We start from the raw sequence: 21,808 nt of genomic DNA, 5'->3' as shown, positions 1-21,808 counted from the left end.
TTAGACCCTTAAAGAAATACATAGGTACTTGGTGTATTTGTGGTATGTTGCTGAAGAGTGGCCTACATCCATAATAACAATAATGTCATTTAGCAGATGCTTTCATCCAATGCGACTTAGAGTCACGCATGCATACATGTTTTTATATGGGTGGCCCCAGCGGGGATCGAATTCACAAGTCTGATGTTGCAAGCGCCATTCTCTACCAACTGAGCTACAAGGGTCCTACCTTTAGCCTGGTGCCTTTGGCTCCAGTAGAGTCAGCTCGCTCACTTCCTGCCAAGTCCACCAGACTGATTTTGCTGACCTGGAACGGGTTAGATGGGAACAATTAGTTTAGGACTAACACACACACACACAAAATCCATCAATTGCCTCACTTTATTATTTTCTTTAATTACATTCAAAATAAACCGTAAGAAAAATAATATCCTAATCATGGAAATTGCAGGTATAGCTAAATAGTTTACCCAATACAACTAGTTCATAACAAACTGCATACACTAATACAATATTAATAACCAAAACAGTTGCAATTCTAAACCAATTAATACCTAAACATATACTTTTGTCAAGTCAATGGAAGAGCGACTTCTACACAGAAATCTGATAGTATCACACTACAATAGACATTGTGTGTATACTGACAGTGGCTCCTTTGTCTCTCCATCATAATCACAGGAAATGTGGAGAGGTCAAATTGGGATCCCATTCCTCTCACCTTTTCTGTGGAGAGGTCTGTCTCACTGTCGTACTTCCTCTGCGTGAAGACGATGGTGAAGACAGCGTGGGACCTGCTGCTGGTCTCGTTCATGTTGGTGGCTGCCACCGTCCTGTAACAGAGTTGACATTAGTTGAATCACACCAAATGGAAAGATGTGAAACCCATCGTACTGCTATCTAAAAAGTATATTGAAATGGTCTGAATGTTGACGTAAGACTTATATGGGCACGTATTTCGTCCTGTATTGAGTGTTCAGAGTATTGTTCTTCAAGGAAAGACTTTCGTACAATACATTCAGTACTTCTGCATTTCCCATAATTACAATAAAATATCCAAAACATCATTAATACAGTATTTAAGTAAATCCCTGGTTAAGACATTTTCAATACCATACCAAGCTTTAAAGCTGTTAACACACACACACACACACGGCTTAGGCGGTATACCGTATATCGGGTATTTTGAAATGACCACGGGATGGTTTTTGAATACCGTCGAAACAATTTGACGTTTTTCAATAAATGTTAATATTTGTAGCTACTTTTTAAGTAAATAACTGCAGTCAACTTATTAGGAGATAAAGCAGATTACGTTCTTCATGAAACTTACCATAGTTACCCAGAACAGTTGAGCCAGTCAAGCGTTTGTAAATAGCACAACCAGAGAAAGCAGGAGCAGGTGAGTCCAGCTGTGTATTGACAATGGACGCACGCGTTTTATATTGAAAGTCAGTTGTTTTTTTTGCTTCAATAGAGTGATCAGAGGCGTACTAAAGTTTGCATTCACAGAAAATACATTTGTGCAACACATTCGGCAGAAAATACCTTAATTTTCATCAGATGACAACAGAAGTTGAACGCTATTGGTTGGCAGCTAAACAAATAAATAAGCTTATAATTAAAAAGCAAGGTCTTTTTTGCAAAAACAATGCATGGCCATCATATTCCAAAAGAGTATCATAGGAAATGTAGATGACTACATTCTTTCTAATGTTTGGCTTAAAGTTAATCTTGCACTTTACCCGTGAAAAGTAGGCTAAACTGAAAAGTACCAGAAAAAGTAGCTACACATCAGTCAGAGCGCTGTCTGCTGATAGATTGGATTTCACGAACGGGCATTCTGAGTGGAGAAGTGCAACTGAAGCATAAAATGAGTCTAATGCCGAGCAGAATATAGTGCTAGCTTTCTGCCATGTTTGAGAAATCTGTACAGCTGCCACTGCGATCTTGATTTCCTTGTGTTATTCTCCTCTTCATTCTCCTCTCCCCCTCTTCTCCAAACAGAGCAGGCAGGCCCGTTGCACTAATGACTCCAGACTCCACACAGACACAGCTTGTACACATTTGTACACTATGCTCCATAGCCAGTACTGTTCTTTCTTCAGACAATAATGGGTCAAAACTTTGTTCATTTGCATAATGTCTCTCGTTCACATTCCCTTGTAAATGTCCAAACTCAAAACATATTCGGTAGCTCCCACACACGTTTAACTTTATGAGCTGGATTGCCCATCTTCGCAATTTATTTGTCTTTTTGGTTCTTGTTAGCAAATCTAGCTAGCAGCCTCCATTGAATTCACTATTACCTGTGCTAATTTTGCTAGCATTCTGATGACAGACGCCCAATGGGATTTTTTGCATTTTTTTGGCGCCCCCTTGTGTACTAAGCCGGTAAGACTGTAAATCACAGGATGAGAGAAGGACGGTATGATGATATGAAAATCTGGATACCACCCAACCCTAACAAACATGTGGGATATACACTAAGGAGATATGGGCTTTACAACCCACGTTCCAGACATAAGCTCTCCGAGTCAACAGCAGAAGATTAAAGCAGGGTTCACTCTTCCACACGAGAACGCACACTCCCGTGACACACACGCATGCGCAGCAAGGTAGGCATGTACACACACACACACTCTGTCCCAAAAGAAGAGATACCTGCCTGAGAGCTTGGGAACAGTGACCAAGCTACTGCTTTAACAACAATCCAATCAACCACATGGACTCAACAACTACTACTCAGCTTAAAACAGGATCAAATCTGGATAAACAACTCACTGAAAAGCATGACTTTTTAAGCAAATCCATTAAAGAACTGTTTCTTATTTGATTCTTAAATTATATGATCATTTGTGTGCATTTATGTCCAACCGCCTCCGTCCCCACGCACTCCTCCGTGCATCCCAAATTACACCCCATTCCCTATTTAGGGCCTACTTTTGATCAGAGCCCTGGGCTCTGGTCAAAAGTAGTGCACTACATAGGGAATAGGGTGCCATTTGGGACAAAGCCCCTGGGTAGGTCTCGTCCTGACGCTGACCTGGCCTTGTTGCCGGCGTCCATGAGGTCGTTGATGTCGTTGTAAGAGGTGACGGCCAGCTTGGACAAGTCCTCCACGTAGGGCCCCAGCAGGGGGTGCTCTCGCACACGGAGGTTCCCTTTGTTCTTCGGGTTGAGCAAGTCCCGCACCCGCTCGCAGTAGATCTCCATGTAGCTGACCTAGAAGTGATTGCATTACAGTATGAGTATCTATTGGCCATGGCCGACTAAAGCTACAGTGAAGCCTTGACATCAGAAACATACAGCAATGCTACGGGATGAAGTTTCCACTACGTACAGATCCAGGATCAACTCCCCCTCCCCCAATCCAGTAGTAATGCCATTTATAGTGTTGAAATGCTACTTTTTGTAATGCAGAAGTCACAGTATATGCTCAATATGGATCACTTGGTGTTCCATTTCAAAGACTTGAATTTGCTTAAGCATTGAGTACACGGAAGATTGAGCTAATATGCGCTGCTAGTAAAGCATTGCTAGGGAAACCACTATACTTTGAGGTTGCTCTGGATATAAGAACAAGGTAGTCACTGCAGGGCTACAATTTGGAAGGGTAGGCTTATATCAGAAAGAGGAGTGGGGAGGGGCTGAGGTAAGGGTGGAAGGAAAAAAAAGAAAGTTTTCGGGGGGGGGATTTTGCCCCAATGCTGTCTGGGACTCACCTCCACTGAGAACGAGATCTCGTCTTTGTTGTTGTCATTGATTTTCTCAAATAGTTCTTCACAGAGCTAAGAGGCAGAGGAAGAAATGTGTTATTGCCATTTAGGAGCATTTAAAAGAGAGGAAGAGAGAGGAGATGCAGATCGATAGATAACACAAATAGTTTGAATGTTAGATGCCAAAACCAGGGGAGAAATATCTTAATGCAGTAAGTGCTGCCGGCAGAGAGGTGGAATGCATACAAGAGGTTGGCAATGAGAGAAACGGTTGCTTGTTTGTGAGCCAAAGCACTTCCAATCTCTTTGGGATGGGCGGAATTTAATACTCAGGTATCCAATCAATGTGAATGGTCAGCATGAAACTTCCAAATATGGTTGAAATAAAATGGGACAATACTATTGAGCCTTGCTCGTTCTCGTATAACTAAGGATATGAGCATAACTAAGGACATGATCTAGGCCAGGTATACCCAAACTGGGGCTAAGGATATGAGCATAACTAAGGACATGATCTAGGCCAGGTATACCCAAACTGGGGCTAAGGATATGAGCATAACCAAGGACATGATCTAGGCCAGGTATACCCAAACTGGGGCTAAGGATATGAGCATAACTAAGGACATGATCTAGGCCAGGTATACCCAAACTGGGGCTAAGGATATGAGCATAACTAAGGACATGATCTAGGCCAGGTATACCCAAACTGGGGCTAAGGATATGAGCATAACTAAGGACATGATCTAGGCCAGGTATACCCAAACTGGGGCTAAGGATATGAGCATAACTAAGGACATGATCTAGGCCAAATATACCCAAACTGGGGTACGCAATGTTGTCGGGGGTGATTCACCACATACATATACATACATACATACATACATACATACATATATATATATATATATATATACCTTCACATTTTCAAACAGTACATTTAATATTTTCAAACGGGGCTATACATTTGGGTGAGTTTTGTTTCCTCGCCTGAGTAGCCTCACTTCACTACCAAAAATAAAATTAAACCATCTAGTGCTCAGCGAAATAACAACACAATGTCAAATACAGGTAGCCTAGTCAAATAATTAACATCCAATCACATTAACCGTTACTCTCTCGCGGGAAACCTTCACTCTTGCGCAGACATTTAGAAATATGACAATTTGAAAAATAAGCCACGGGAGTTTTTGGAGCGAGAATAAAGATGACTTTCAAGTAGTAAGACGTATAAAAGCAACAGATACCATTTAATAAGAAGGGGCTAGAAGTGTCTTACATCACTTCATGGTGAGCTACCGATGTGGCTAGGACAGGCAAGCCCCATACTATTGTGGAGGACTTAATTCTTCCTGCTGTTGCAGATATGGCTGGGGGAATGCTGGAGGGAAAAGGCCCAAAAAAACTACAGACAATGCCTTCATCAAACAACACTGTTTCACAACGCATCAGTGACATGGCAGGAGATACTTTGAAACAATTACTGCTTTGCATACAAGCCAGTGAATTCTATGCGTTACAGCTGGATGAGTCAACAGATGTGACGGGCCTGGCACAGCTCCTGGTATATGTCCATTACGTTTATGGGGGGTTAATTAAGGAAGACATCCTCTTCTACAAACCACTGAAAACCAGGACAACATGAGAGGATATTTGGACAGCTTTGTGACATCACATCTTGACCACCAAAGTCCATTTAATGGTATCTGTACTGATGGCGCAAATGCTATGACGGGGAGACATAGTGGAGTGGTAACGTGCGTGCAAGCAGTTGCTCCCGACGCCACTTGGGTACACTGCAGCATCCACCGAGAGGCTCTTACTGCCAAGGGAATGCCTGACTGCTTGAAAGACGTTTTGGACACTACAGTAAAGATGGTTAACTTTGTTAAAGCAAGGCCCCTGAACTCTCGTGTATTTTCTGCATTATGCAATGATACGGGCAGCGACCATGTAACGCTTTTACAACATACGGAAGTGTGCTGGTTATCAAGGGGCAAAGTATTGACACGTTTTTAAAAATGTTTTATTGAGAGACGTGCTTAAAGTTCTCTTTACTGACCATAATTTTCACTTGTCTGTCCACTTGCATGATGACGAGTCTCTCACACAACTGGCGATCTAGATGTTTTTTCTCGCCTGAATGATATGAATCTAGGATTACAGAGACTCTCCGCAACTATATTCAATGTGCGGGACAAAATTAAGGCTATGATTAAGAAGTTGGAGCTCTTTTCTGTCTGCGTTAACAAGGACAACACACAGGTCTTTCATCATTGTATGATTTGTTTTGTGTGCAAATTAACTCAAGCTTACGGACAATGTCAAACGTGATATAGCGAAGCACCTGAGTGAGATGGGTGCACAATTACGCAGGTACTTTCCAGAAACAGACGACACAAACAACTGTATTCGTTATCCCTTTCATGCCCTGCCTCCAGTCCACTTACCGATATCTGAACAAGAGAGCCTCATCGAAATTGCAACAAGCAGTTCTGTGAAAATGTAATTTAAATCAGAAGCCACTGCCAGATTTTTGGATAGGGCTGCGCTCAGAATATCCTGCCTTGGCAAATTGCGCTGTTAAGACACTGATACCCTTTGCAACCACGTACCTATGTGAGAGTGGATTCTCAGCTCTCACTAGCATGAAAACTAAAATGGAAAATGATTTAAGACAGACTCTTTCCAATACAACCCAACATTGCAGAGTTATGTGCATCCTTTCAAGCACACCCTTCTCATTAACCTGTGGTGAGTTATTCACAATTTTTGATGAACAAATAAGATTTTATGTAAGTAAGCTAAATAAAGAGAAGGATTATTGATTATTATTATTTGTGCCCTGGTCCTATAAGAGCTCTTTGTCACTTCCCATGAACCGGGTTGTGACAAAAACTCACTCATTCTTATGTTTAATAAATATATTGTATAGTGTGTGTGTGGCAGGCTTACAATGATGGCAAAAAACAACATTTGAGAGTGCGCTGACCCTGGTGCTAGAGGGGGTACGCAGCTGGAGGTTGAATGTTTGAAGGGGTACGGGACTATAAAAAGTTTGGGAACCACTGATCTACGCTGAAGAACACATAACAGAGTAAATGTAATTTGTTTTAGACATTTCTTGAATCTGTTCTATGGCTCCCACAATGGTAGTCTGTGATCACGGAGGCAACTGTGCTCAAGTGAAAATGTTATTGGAACATTGAACTTTGCACAGTTATTCAAGTGAGCTAAGGAGGATGGATTGAGGTGAGAGGAGCATACCAGGGGAATGATTCCCTCCTGTCCTTCCTCCTGCCTGCCCATCATGGTGTAGGACTTGCCAGCTCCGGTCTGGCCATAGGCAAAGATGCAGACGTTGTAACCATCAAAGGCATGCTGCAGCATCTCCTTGCCAAGGTCATTGTACACAAGGCTCTGTGAGGCAAAGGTGGGGTCCTCTGGCTGTAAGAGAGAAAAATAAACATAATATATGTCCTTAAGCAGACACTTTCATCTAAAGGGACATATAGTCATGCATACACAATTTTTTTTCATTTGGGTTGCCACAGCAGGAATAAAACCCACAACCCTTGGTGTTGCAAGTGCCATGCTCTACCAACTGAGGACCACACTTAAACGCATGTTTATGTCGAACTACAGTACAGTTCATGGTGTGTTCCAATTCAACAGTATGCCGTTCGGCTTAGGCAATGTGTCAATTTGGCAGCCATTTTGGAGGCCATTTAGGATAAAAGCAGCACAAAGGCAAGAGGAAAGCAAACTCACCGTAGTGTGGGACCAGTAGGAGTGGTCAAAGCTGAAGGACTTTGCAGGGTCCTTTGGGTTCTTGGGGTTGGATATAACTGTTGGGGAGGAGACAAACACATTACATCACAAGGCTGATAACATTTATTGTGTAAGAGTGAGATAAGTTTAACCACTTCCAATTTATTGTATTTTAACTTCAAGTGCAAAGTATTGCAAAATATTGTATGCGCGATGGAGGGTTTGGGCTATTTCAACTATTTGGAGTTTACTGTATTTGTAAAAATAATGCATTTTTGTTGCCTTAGAATAAATACTGTCTACACTCAGAGATATACAAGCAGGAAATGTATATTATAAAGTATGTAATAGACACAAAATACTAGCATTTCTGTAATAAATCTTTACCCCTTTACAAAATAACACCTTCAAATAATCCAAATGAGATATCTGCAAATATCAAATTAAAACATGGTAGATATCTACTGCAAGACATGTGCAACTATATTTGCCTATTTCCTTGTGGTTGAGAGATCATGCATCTGTAAAGTTCCTGTTAATGAATCAGTGCAGATACTAAAACATGTTTGCATACAGTGGGAATGGCAATACAGTAACATGCTCCGTCTCTACACATCACAGCAAAGCTAGCAATGTGTTTCGCTAATCTGTCCCCTGACGTGTCAATGTATACGGGATGACAATGACAACATTTCTCCTCTGCCCAGCCTAGCTGGCATGTCAAACACGCCTGCTACGCTGCCTCCCAAATGACATCCTATTCCCTACATAGTCCACTGCTTTTGACCAGGCACCATAGGTGTCTGGTGAAAAGTAGTGCACTATGTAGGGAATAGGGTGCCATTTGGGAAGCACTCCTAGTCCCACCAGTACAGATATCCAAGCATTCCACACCAACAGAAAGCTAAGCCCCTTGCAGAGGGGAGGAGAGTAGAGTAGAGTGGGGAGTCCCAGAGGAATATACTGTAGGGGATATTTGAAGATATTAGCGACCCGGTTGTTGCTTCAAGTCCCCTTGACAGATTGTGCGCAAGTTGGCCGGACTTCGTGCCAATCCAGGGGACTTAGCTGAGGCTAACCAGACAAACGCATACCTCCGTTGTCCAAGTGGTGGGTCAGGGAGGGGAGGGCAGGGCAGGGGAGGGGAGGGCAGGGCAAACGGAAAAATGGATACTGACTAATGTGACGAGTGCGCTCGGGGCCTAGCAACGAACCAAACAGAGTGGCAACAGCAACTGACGCCAGCAGCCCAGATGACTGGGGGAAAAACCCAGCTAACTATATTGAAGGATCACATCATTCCAAAGACAGTTTGTGATCCAAATAGCCCCCTACTCCCTATATAGTGCACTACTTTTGACAAGAGCCCAGTCGTTGTTAGAATACAGTAATGAGGTCCAGTGTTAGGGCTATGGCATTCAAAGTCAATGGACCAATTAAAGCTGGGTACTTCAGCCGAGGGTACTTAAGAGGCCTCTGCACACTGAGAAATCCCCTGTAGTATGTGTGTTCAGCGTGTGTGCTCAGTGTGTGTGTGTGTGTGTGTGTGTGTGTGTGTGTGTGTGTGTGTGTGTGTGTGTGTGTGTGTGGAGAAGATGGCGGTGCACTGATCAATAATGCAGTGATATGGAGGAGGAAGGAGATTGCATATCATGTCACATGGCGACAGAATGTCAGTGTCTCCTCAGAAGAGAGAGAGGTGAACTCCATCAACTTTGCATAGTCAACGAGCATACCTTGCTCGATTTAGGCCTCCGTAGCCTATATTAGACTCTTAAGGGCCGTACTAAAATTGCTCAGGTAAGAGTTTAATTCTATCCTCGCTAATCATCTAGTCACAGGTCCCCTTCCTTTTTGGGCATCGAGGCGAGGGGGCTAAATTAAGCCCGATCTCACCTTTGACCCATGTCCAATGGGAAACCGGAGCCCAGGGGGTGGAAATTGAAATGTACAGGATTTACGTTACAGACACCCCTTATTACCCCTTTCCTGGAACAATCCACATGGGCTATTAATGAGGGGGACTGCCTCCGCTCTGTTCCAATGCCACACCGCCCACTCAGCAGTAATAACAGGCTGATGATGGTTCATTCCCAAATGGTACCCTATTCCCTTTGTAGTGCACTACTTTTGACCGGGGCTCATAGGGAATATGGTGCCATTTGGGACACAGCTGATGAGTCTGGGCCAGGAGAGGCTCCCAGCTCCAGGTTCGGGCATGAGGACAGTGACACGCGCTAGCAAAGGCTAGCCAATGCTCACATCTGTTCCTGGTCTAGCGTACAGCATGTTGCCTTACTGGGGCACAGGGCGCCACTCCAACAGGTCAAAAGGCTGAGGGCTTCGTCCCTTTTAGTTTTATTACACCGGTCTGTGTGCACGTCAATAAATTCTATTCCAGTTGGCAGTCAAGGAGAAGAGATGAGGAAAGTTGGGTATTATTGTGGGGAGCTATCACTGGGACGGACACACTAGACCAGTATCCCAGACAGATTATATACCTCATCTTGGACTAAAAAGGACTTTCAATGGGACTCTCCACTTAGCAAGTGAGCATGCTTCTTAGTCCTGGACTAGGCTTAATCTGTGTCCTGGAAAGCAACCCACAGAATCTGTGGCTAAGATGGGCCTGGCTGACCTTCCGCATCAGTGAGGAAGATGGCTCACTCACTACAGCCTGCATTAGAGGAGGGAACGCATGTTCTTTTATTCCTTTGGAGGCGATTCATGCTCACGACGCACCCTGCCACAGCGCCTCAGCCCACTCCCTCCCTCTCCCCATCCCTGCCCCTCTCTCGCAGTAGAACAGCTCCCTCGTATCCATCTGGCCTTAGCCATGCGTCACTCTAATAGGGCCAGGATATCAAAAAAGAAAAAGAGGGAGGGAGACAAGTCTGTTGGAAGAGGAACAACTTCACAAGCAGACTGAGATGGGAACCTGTTGACTGTTTCAACTGTCAGAAAGTACTCATCAATATAGACAGCAGAGGTAGCCTATAAGGCTTCTCCAGTTCTGGCGAGCAACCACAACGATACACATGTAACTTGAAATCATAATTCTTCACTGTATGCGCTTTCCTTTGGGGGTGGGGCTAAGGTGACATCATCCATGTGAAGCTGGCAGCAGGATACAGGGACTCTTTATTTGGAGAAAAACATTGACATAATGATCCACACTTCAACTACTCCTGATGAACCCCTCACTACTCTCATCTACAACACAAAGTGGTCATCATCACATGTCCAAAGGAGAGAGTGTTTGACCTGGATGTCCTGCAGCTCCTGAACCATAGTTAATAAGACAGGGGGCATACTGTGTGTGAAAGGGAGAATGCTCCATGTAATGCACTATGACTCACCTACCCTGCCCTTCAGTCTCATTGTTTGATTATCAATCACACCGTGCAGTGTGTGCGAGTTGTGTGTGTGTGTGTGTGTTATAGGAAATCTTTGGCTTTTAGAAGATAGAGTGGAGCAAAAAAATAAGTAATATCCGGTATATTCATCAATACGCACATCCTAGAGAATGGAAAATATAGGCTCCCACAGGTTGCTTTTTTTGTTGCAAAATACTGCACTGAATCAAATCCTGAATTTAAAATGGGAGACATGTCCTTCTGTCTAATGAACGACGTCATCACCGTCTCTGCCCATCTCAACCATGGCAACAGGTACGGGACTGGATTCTGGTTGCCATGACAACCCTGCTGACACGGCACAGGAGGATGCTGCACATTGCTTTCCGTGTTTTTTCTCTCTCATTCTCCCCCTCTCAACATTCCAATTTGCCTTCTGCGAAAAAGTTATCTTGAGAGTAAATCCAGGTTTATGGACAATAAAATGCAATTATTTTCCCACAGAGGTATATTCAGCATTCCAATCCATTATAGTTGGCTAAACACGTAAAAGGCACACCTTGAAAGTGTTAGGATTCGTAAGTACAACATTAAGCTACTTAATAATCGGGGTCCATATTCATAAAGCATCTTTCACACTCACCACATACACTGCTGCTACAGCTCAGTCTATTATCTATCCTGTTGCCTAGGCACTTTACCCCTACCTACATGTACATAGCTACCTCAAATTACCTCGTATCCCTGCACATCGACTCGGAACTGGTACTCCCTGTAGATAAACATGTTATTTTTAGTCGTTATTGTCATTTACTGTGCATTTATTCCTCGTGTCATTGTTCCCATTTTTACTTGATCTTTAACTCTGCATTGTTGGAAAAGGACCCGTAAGTAAGCATTTCAGTTAATGATGCACCGATATTACATTTTTGGCCGATACCGATATTTTCCTTGCCCCCAAAAATTCTACTGATAACCGATAAACATTTTTTGCGGCCCTTTAAGCATTCTAGTACAGTTAAATAGTTAACACACACACACACACACACACGGACACAGCGGTCTAAGGCACCGCATCTCAGTGCAAGAGGCGTCACTACAGTCCCTGGTTCGAATCCAGGTTGTATCACATCCGGCAGTGATTGGGAGTTCAATAGGGCGGCGCACAATATTGGCCCAGCGTCGTCCGGGCCGTCATTGTAAATAAGAGTTTGTTCTTAACTGGCTTGCCTAGTTAAATATAGGTTACACACCACACTGACCAAAAAGTTATTTTGTTGGCATTTACACATGTCCCCATTACCAGTAAAACATAATCAAAACCTATTTCTTTCACTTACTTGCTGTTTCGTTATTCATTTGTTCAGTCGTTTCATTCTCAACCAGGATATCTATGGAACGCCGTATGGGTCTTTGCGGGTCAAAAAAGACAAATAACACTATTTGACGTGTCAAATAACGACATAATCTGTTTCAGTAGCTATAGGTAGCTAGCTAACTATATAGCTAGGTGTCATCTAAAATAACCCTAATTTATAAGACAGTTCTTATTTGATTAATGGTGGTTGGACCCATCTATGTGAAGATAGCCACAATAAGGATTAGCCACAATAGTGGACTTAGCGGTTAGACTTTAAAATAAAAGTATTGCATAAATTCTACTATTTGTATTCATTTGCATCACTGTCAATGACATACGTTTATTTTGAAGGCAAACCGCAAATTCCACTCGTGCAGAATCCTTATTGTGGCTAGCTTCACAACACATAGTGATGCTCAACCGGACCGCGTTAACCAGATGAAGCTAGCTGGCTGCTTATAACGTTAGCTTTGGGCAACAGAGTTAAGCAGCTGGCTAGCTATTTATTTTCATGAACTGAAGTTCAATTTCAATAGGAAAACAACAAGTGGCAACCTAGCTAATAGCTACTCACAAGGATTCCTAAATCATTGCTAAGAATAATGAACATGACTGCAGTTTCTACAGGTCATTGTTTTCAGGCTAGTTGTATTGGTGCTACCTAGGTACCAAGCTAAAGCTTGTCTCGCTGAAATTTTCTTAGCTATTTCAAATGACCGCTCGACTTGTTGAGTGCTCGATCCACACAGCAGACATTGTGTGGGCTAGGTTAGGAATGCTGTGTTGCACGTGTAGCGCAACATTTTACGTGGCGTTATTACGTCGGCATTAAACTTGACATCAGGCCGATACCGATGTTGGCATTGTTAGCTAATATCGGCTGATTGCGATATGTTCACCGATATATTGTGCATCCCTAATTTCACTGTTAGTCTACACCTGTTGTTTACGAAGCATGTGACAAATAAAATGTAGGAGTCCTGATCTAGAACCAGTTTTGCCTTTCAGATCGGGGTCTGATCCAAGATCAGCACTCCTAATCTGAAACGCTTTATGAATACTGGCTCTGAGCCATAGGCTATGCGTTTAAAAAACAATAACTAAAAACAGGGTCTTTCAGAATATGAAGATAAAATACATTACAATTTTAATGAAAGTACTGCATGTTTCACCTGCTAAATTCTCCTTCACACTGGGCCACGAAAACATGATTTTTGTGAAATGGAAAGGAGTCTAAATGGACTTATAGATCAGGCACATACCAAGGCACCTTTTGCATGAACTCGGGTCCTTCAGGCCCACTCACAGGAAATGAGCCATGACAATTTGGATGGGACACACACTGCCATAACAGGAGTCGTTGTCGGAAAGGCAGAAAGGTAGGCAGGAGGATGTGAGATCAGGTGGGAACAGACAACACCAATATAAAATATTTTCCTCAAAGTTGCCATGTGCGGCCACTTATATCAGTACATTAGTCACAACTTAAACATTGCAAAACGTACATTTGATCAAATAAGCCTTAGCAAATTAGCAATACAAATCTGCTGACTAAAGCCAACACTTTCTCACAGACCGCCATACAAAAAAATCCCCAGTTGGTCTGCTTCTCGCTGTATTCTGGCGTGGACAGATTTTGACGGGAGTGGAGCCTTTCGCGTCGGCTCTTCCTCTCTGTACACACCAAAACATCCTCTTTATATTAAGATCATTAGTTCATACAAACCACAGCTGGAGTGACAATGAATGAGTGAGGCCAAGCACTTCACAGGGTACCTTCCAAATGGCACCCTATTCCTTATATAGTGAACTACTTTTGACCAGGGACCGTTGGTCAACAGTACTGCACTATATAGGGAATAGAGTACCATTTGGGACATACCCACAACTCAGTGCCCTGGTTCAATGAAAGGCAATGGGGGGGGGGTCATTAGTTCCTCTTCCAGAACCTATAGGTTGCCTGATGTGATGCAGGGGGGCTCCAATTTAGTGTGAGTGAGACAACCAGCTTGGTGATGCTGGCAGCCATTTTGTGACAGGATGCTCAACAAGTAATTGGGCTCTATATTTCTTTGAGCCCCAGATGGTGATAGAGAGGCACCTGAGACTACCAGGCAGGCGAGGCAGAGCCTAAAATGGCTGAACGCGTCTGCCTCTCCGATGACCCTCCAAGGACCTGCTAGCTTCCACTGGTCTCGATCAATACCCACTAGTGAATGCGCCGCTGACAGTGCTCGCAGTGTTATAGGGAGCGAAGGTCGCTAGATAAACTCATATTTAAAGAACAAAACTGAAGCAAAACGCCTAAAAAAGGACCCAGATATCCATTGAAATAATAAACCGTAGAGAACTGTAATTACCATACATTCCTTTCTATGAGGCAGAGCAATTTTTATGGTTTCCCTGGGGCCTGTGTGCATATGGACTGAGTAAGGTAACGGTTCAATCCCTGAATACTTTTCAGTGAATATATCCACCATACAATACTGTGTGTCAACTGCACACGTGTGTTACTGTTTGGTTTCTGTTTATCCATGATTGGCCCAGTAAAAAGTCACAGCCCTGAGTCCATGTTTTAAAACAGAGGGTGAGCAACACTGATACTGATCCCTCCATCTTAAAAGAGGAAACAGAATAGGACAGGACACATTCTGACTCGCCCGCCGCCGACATACTCAGCGTGCCGTTCTCAGTTTGGCAATGGTCTGCTTGTCGCTCAGGGCCTTAGCACAGGTGGTAGAGTTCTCGCTGGACACAGCTCAACTCCACAGGCTCAAACTAGTGTCTGACCAACAGCCGTATGCTCTCGACAAACAGCTGAGCGTGTCGCAGCCACAACAGAGGACTCACAACTTCTCCAAAACAGAGACCGAGCCATGTGTGGGATTTGATTTAGCGCCTTGGATACAGCACATACTAGGACCAAGCCTTTTAAACCCTGTACGCTATTGTCTTTCTTTTAAGGAAACAACCACCGCTAAAGTCTGGTCCAAACAGGATAAGGACACAATAGCCTTTTGTTTTGTATCGTCTTCATTTTGCCAGTGGGGCGGATTTTTTTCACAACTAGGCGGCCAAGAGTTTACCTTAACTTGAGATCTGCAGTCCCACCAAAATCTAATTTCTTTGCTCATACACTTTGGCTCAGACCATGTAGGCCATAAGCCGCAAAGAGAAAACCGAAACATCCCCAATACGACAACATTGTATAATCCTATTAAATGTTAATAGCGTTGCTTTTTATTGAAATACTTAAGAGTAATTATTGCAACTCTAGGGGGAGGCATTGAATCCCCCACTGAAGAATTCTCCATTTCCACTCTGCATGCCATTCACATCACTTTCCCTTTTACTGGGTGAGGGGAGAGAGAAAAACACAGGAAGACACGAGAACAATGCAGTGAATACAGTACTTGCTGTCGACGACAGAGCCTGTACAACACATTAGGTAATCTGTTATGACAGGCCTTTATGCGGCCGGTTCCCCTCGACAATGACCCTTTTCACATAGTGTTACGGTACCCCCGTTATGATTACTTTGCCACTTTAATAAAAAGGAAACTTTCTATGGAGAAGCATTGTTGGCGCTTGAGAGTGACTGCAGCCAACAGCACATTTCTCCCTCATGGTCCATGTAAACTGTGCATAAAAGGCTGCAAGAGTTGCACGTTTATTGTAAACTCGGTTTATAGACTGGAAAAACAAATTATCTTTACGACGGCTGTAAAAAAGTTGGATTCGAAAATATTTGGAACACAAGTAGACAATTGACAGGGTGGCTGAGGAGTAACGTTACATGAAAGGGATTACCAGTAATCCGTTACCAGCAAAAATAATGTACTCAGACTACAGAAACTTTTGAAAAACTACATGATTCATTTGAGGTTTACTTTTGAATTCAGAAAGGATGTTTGGGGGGGGGGGGGGGGGAGAATCATTGACACTTCTGTTTTGTCAATGACATTCAAATCAACATTGAAAAAAGGCGCAAGTTTAAGTTTGAGCGAGTCTGACGAGTTTCAGAAGAAAGTTCTTTGTTTCTGGACATTTTGAGCCTGTAATCGAACCCACAAATGCTGATGCTCCAGATACTCAACTAGTCTAAAAGCCAGTTTTATTGCTTCTTTAATCAGAACAACAGTTTTCAGCTGTACTAACATAATTGCAAAAGGGTTTTCTAATGATCAATTAGCCTTCTTAAAATAATAAACTTGGATTAGCTAACACAACGTGCCATTGGAACACAGGAGTGATGGTTGCTGATAATGGGCTTCTGTATGCCTATGTAGATATTGCTTTTTTCAATTTTTTATTTGATCTGCCGTTTCCAGCTACAATAGTCATTTACAACATGAACATTGTCTACACTTTATTTCTGATCAATTTGATGTTATTTTTTTTTTTGCTTATCTTTAAAAAAGCAAGGACATTTCTAAGTGACCCCAAACTTTTGAACGGTAGTGTATAGCCATTGATTCTTGAAGAATATAACTTAAATGCCTCATGAGTTTAGTTCAACTGCTACACTCCATGACAACCCAAAATATAAGCTTGTTTTTCTCCAATGTTTGTAAACATTGTAAATGTAAACAAACACTGTATAGCCTCATAACATTGGTTTTAATCATCATTTTGAGATCATGGATGGTCAGTCCTTGCTTCCATTACTATGTCTATTAACCTGAGTGGTTACATATCTCCAGGCCCATCCCTCAGCTTTTTACCAAAACAGAGGCGGGGCACCCGTTCTATTTCTTGTTTCATCTGTGGATTTGCCTTTTAAACAGCTGCATATTAGCAAGATATCAAAGTGTCACCAACTAAAAGGTAAACAAACAATAGGCCTATAGCAAATGCAGCATATGGCATTCGCTTTTCACATGTAAATAGCACTTTTCAGTAGTGCTCAAAGCATGCCATTCATTTATCAACTCGAGTCCAATCAGTCCTCCATGACAACAAAATAATAAACAGAGTATTATGCCTTTCTGTGTGACATCTTCAGGGAGTGCTGAGAGAGGGTGAATTGATAAGGCCAGGTGGGGTTGTCTGTCTAGCTGGAAACCACTGGGAATGAGAGCAGGGCCAGCCTAACCTTCGACAGCTGCTCTAGCCCGAGAGTGCTGTCTATTTATACAGCACCAGATGGCAGCTGGTGCTTCGCATGCCGACAGACTGTCAGTGACAGGAAGGAATGGGGAGATTTCAGCCGCCCAACCTTTCCGACACACTTATCTACACTCCTATAGCCCAAGGACCAAACAGCCCCCCAGCCCACAGACACATTGCTAGCCTAGCACGCCGAGCGGCCTAGTGATATTAGCAGCTTACGCAGGCTCGCTGAGGCCAGGATCACAAAGGCTATAGAGAGGCTTCTAGAACGTCAGGCCTGAGAGAAAACATGCAAGGCAAGCAATGTTTCATTCAAAGGTTTTGCATAGTTTTGTGACAAGATGGGAAATGTTGGCCCTAACTGCTCAAGTATCTACTCTAGGACAGTGATTACATTGCACAACTTTACAATTAAAACATTAAAAGCTGGAATCCTTAAGAGGTACTGCATGTAACAATTCAACAATGAGCCGTCTCGTTGTCAAATTGACTGGGGCCAGCAAATCTCGTTGTCAAGTGGCGTGGCCCATTGTTGAATTGACAAGAGATTTGCCGGCACCAGCCAATTTGACAACAAGAGATGGTCATTCTTTTGTTGACCAAGAAGAACGCAATTTTGTGTGGGCCAAATAACATTTTTTGGGAAAAAAATATTGTGAAACACTATCATTCCACTATTACTGTTGATATATTAAGGACATTTTCTGAAATTACACTGCAAAAACATTACATATAGCTCCTTTCATTTGTGAAACTGACATGTCCCTTTGGGCTATTACAACAACAAAGTTAGTGCAAACAAACAGTTTTTCCTCACTCGGATATCATTGCACACCTGATAGGACAGCAGAATAGTGGCGCCATTTCCCCTAATGCGGATTTGATCTTTAAAGTAAACCTTAAATTCAACCAGACATTATGAAAATGAAATACATGAAAACTGCACATCAATTTCTAATCATTGAAAAACATCCATAGTAAGCAAATACACATTTGCAAAGCACATGTCGTTTGTACCTTTGTATGACATTATAGAAGATGATAGCTAGGGGATCCTTTTAAAACATGTGGGAGATGTCAGCTGTTTTCACAGCTCAGAGAGGAACACGGTCTCATGGAGGACATCCAAAGTGGATATTATTTCCCACGCCTGCAGGTGCACCCCCTCAAGGAGAAGAGGATATTATTTCCCCCTCAGGTCAAGGCTCATTCCAAACACTTCCTGTGTCCTGTGAGGCTGCCCGAGGTCTACAGTAACACCCTTACAGTAATGTCAGGAGAGTCTGGCATCTACCGCCCTAAAAATAACATCATTCAAACTATCTTCAAAAGGGCTTAAAAATTAAAGTCAACCAACAGTTAAAGCCCTAGTTTTGACCACACACAAATCATTGAATTTTTTTTGGAGATTTTATCATAATTTTAAACATCTGGTTTAGACTGATAGGCTCTCATTTAAGCCATATTGTCAAAAACATTAACATTGAAAAATTCAGTACTGAAAACAAAAAAAGATGAAAAGAATATTTGTTAAATTAAATGGTTTCAAGGAGTTCTCACAAGCTGTACCTCAAAACTAAACTGGATATGCCAGGAGAGGTGTTGTTCACTCACCAAGACACACTGTACCTCGACTAAAGCTAATACCACTTTAAAATTAGCTCCTTGTCCTGGAAAGAATTCCAGCTGATACAGGTTAAACTGTCCTTCAATGCTGCCCAAGACCAAGGCATACGCTCAATTCCTGAAATTAATTTGAATGTGGGCCAATGGGCATATAGGGATTGCGGTAAATTGTACTCTTCATATTTACGATGGTGGGAACATGACAGGGTGACTGTCTGCTTAGTTTGGATGACTTTTTGGCAGATTTTTTTTTACCACATCAGGAAGTATTTTGACTTTTTCATATTCCTGTAGTCATCTCTAAAATGACCATACATATCTGGCCTTGGAGCTATGGGAACGTCTTAGACATTCCAGAACAGTGATCACAAAGCCATTATGAACGATACAAGGATGGAGATAAATAATTGTAATTCTGGTATTGGATAAATATAACTTGGGGTTCAGTTTTTCAAATGTACACAATCTCAGTTGTTTATTTGTCTTTGTGAAAATACGTCTTCCCCAGATATACTAGTTTTCCCTACACTCTGCACAGCTTTCGGTTGGTTAATCATCATACACTCCACCCACAATACATCACTGTGGGCAGCAGCGCCAGTGTGGTACATGGTTCCTGACATCCAGCGAACACAACATGCGCCCATTTTACAGAGGAGTGACCTGAATTTCTTCAGCTCCTCTGAGAAAAGGCGGACTCTAAAGTGACTTGCTTTATGTAAGCTTCATAATCACAACACTTTGCAAAGGCTTGGATAATGCAGGGAAACGTTTTACAGGGAAGCTACAGTAGTTTTAGTTTCTATAATTGCAGGGAAGATAAACAGGTTGATGGTAAAGGTTAATGTCAGATGACTAAATTTCTTCTCCAGAATCCTCTCTGTGTTCGATGGAAATGACGAACCGCGCGCGTTGTGTGCATGTGTGATCTCAATTAGCTGGAGGGTATTAGCACCGTTTTTTTTAAGGCAGAGGTTCCAGTGAGAGAAGAAAACCGGAGGGAGGTGGAGGAAGATAGTCCATTTATTAATTAAGGATTCAAAAACAACACTTCCTCATCACTCTCTCCCCAATCTCATGAATAATACAAAATAAGCATGGTCCCCACAACCGGGCAGCCCGTGCCTGGACTACAAAGCTCCCCCACTAGTCTCTGCATTCAGCTCTTAGTCTGTGGGAGGAAAAGAAACAAGGTCTGCAAAGAGAACTGTAGTGCTGGTCTGAACTCAGACAAAAACACATTCAGCTGAGAATGTGGGAAAGTTGAGCCATTTTACCAGCCTTAAGTAACGCAGCTAACATCTCGCAAGTCAGAGCGACTCAACCTCAAAACAAATGCACCATTATCTGCTGTTGATTTGTATTTATTATGGATCCCCATTAGCTGCTGCCAGAGCAGCAGCTACTCTTCCTGGGGTCCAGCAAAATGAAGGCAGTTGATTGCATCATCGGGATGGGAAGATGGATATGGGCGAAACTAGTTTTTAGTCAGAGACATTATTCAAAAAAATCTTCTCATTAAATAAAGTGAACATTGGATCAGCATTAATCCAAAGAATTGAATATCATATTTCTGAATATGAATAATTTGAAGGATTCAATGGTAAAATATATTTTTCTCCATAGAGGAGCAATTGACTTTATATGCCTGCATGCTGGATAGACCCCCAGTCTTCACTTGACCAATTTTTTACATTCTTCAAAGCAGACATACTCTTAGAAATGTAAAACAAAATCAACAAAAAAATCCCCAATTTCGTGATTACAATCGTCTCGTCGCCAACGGGCTCGGGAATGGTGAGTCATGCGTCCTCTGAAACAAGTGGCACTTCTTTACACCCGCTCGCTAAACCCGTAAGCCAGCTGCACCAATGTGTAGGAGGAAACGCTGTTCAACTGAAGACCGGAGTCAGCCTGTAGGTGCCTGGCCCACCACAAGGAGTCTCAAGAGCGTGATGAGCCAAGTAAAGCCCCCCCGGCCAAACCCTCCCCTAACCCGGACAACGCTGGGCCAATGGGTCTCCCAGTCGCGGCCGGCTGCGACAGAGCCTTGACTCGAACCAGGATCTCTAGTGGCACAGCTAGCACTGTGATGCTGTGCCTTAGACCACTGCGCCACTCGGGAGGCCCAGCACCTTTTTTCTAAGAGTGTACTGTATATCCCTTCGTTACAAGGGATACTTCCTCTCAAGAGAGCTTCACTTTGAATATGAGTGTGTATCCAGGTTCTCCTTCACTGCAGCCCCCTAAAACTGATGCAAATTCATATCCAATTCTGTTTTGGACCAGCGCATCCCTTAGCCATGCACTTCTTATTATAGTCACATTACATATGCCTACAAGGGTAAGGACATCAGTCCACCTTCCTCATTCCATTCCTAACTCAAACTAAACTGCATCTACAATTCTAAATTGGAGGGATTTGGGTTGTGAGGTAATCTTCAGAGCTCACCCATCTGATTACGGCCATTCTCTCCAGTCATATTAATAAAGCTAATGGATCGTGGCTTTGCTTTATGAGGTGGCTGACAGCCAATAAGAACGCTTCCATCTAGGAGCGGTGTCCAATCAACATCAGTCTTTCACCACCGAAGCGGCGAGGGGCGGGAGACGTGCCGGTCGCAGACAAAAACAAAATCAACAACCTCTAGGGGTCGAGATGGCGAGGACAAAGTGAATATAATCTTTTTGCTCCGCTCTCGTTCTTCGACTCGTTCTTTTCCTCTTCAGCGCGACGGTGTGTGTGCCTCTCGCATTTCAAATCCTGCAGTGCTAACACAAATCCCATCATTTCTGTCTGGGCGCCTGTGTGATGCTGCCTCACGCTCCCCTGCACGTGATTGGTCCTCTGTGCTCATGCACGACTT

At 42.9% G+C, this 21,808-nt stretch overlaps 1 protein-coding gene across 10 annotated transcripts in view; it reads right to left on the bottom strand.

Moving 5' to 3' along the window:
* The window catches only part of kif1b (kinesin family member 1B), a 98,989-nt gene that overhangs the window by 63,086 nt on the left and 14,095 nt on the right, over window positions 1–21,808 (bottom strand). For all 10 annotated transcript variants that reach the window (XM_029719425.1, XM_029719416.1, XM_029719417.1 and 7 more), the window contains exons 3-8: window positions 7,488–7,564; window positions 6,984–7,163; window positions 3,726–3,791; window positions 3,047–3,225; window positions 722–833; window positions 230–307 (exon numbers count right to left, since the gene is read on the bottom strand). In XM_029719425.1, the coding sequence (XP_029575285.1) occupies window positions 230–307; window positions 722–833; window positions 3,047–3,225; window positions 3,726–3,791; window positions 6,984–7,163; window positions 7,488–7,564 (692 nt within the window). The remainder of the gene's footprint in view (window positions 1–229; window positions 308–721; window positions 834–3,046; window positions 3,226–3,725; window positions 3,792–6,983; window positions 7,164–7,487; window positions 7,565–21,808) is intronic.

This window comes from Salmo trutta, chromosome 28, assembly GCF_901001165.1.
Source record: "Salmo trutta chromosome 28, fSalTru1.1, whole genome shotgun sequence".
NCBI lineage: Eukaryota > Metazoa > Chordata > Actinopteri > Salmoniformes > Salmonidae > Salmo > Salmo trutta.
The sequence above is the reverse complement of the archived record's forward strand: the minus strand, read 5'-3'. Positions and strand labels throughout refer to the sequence as shown.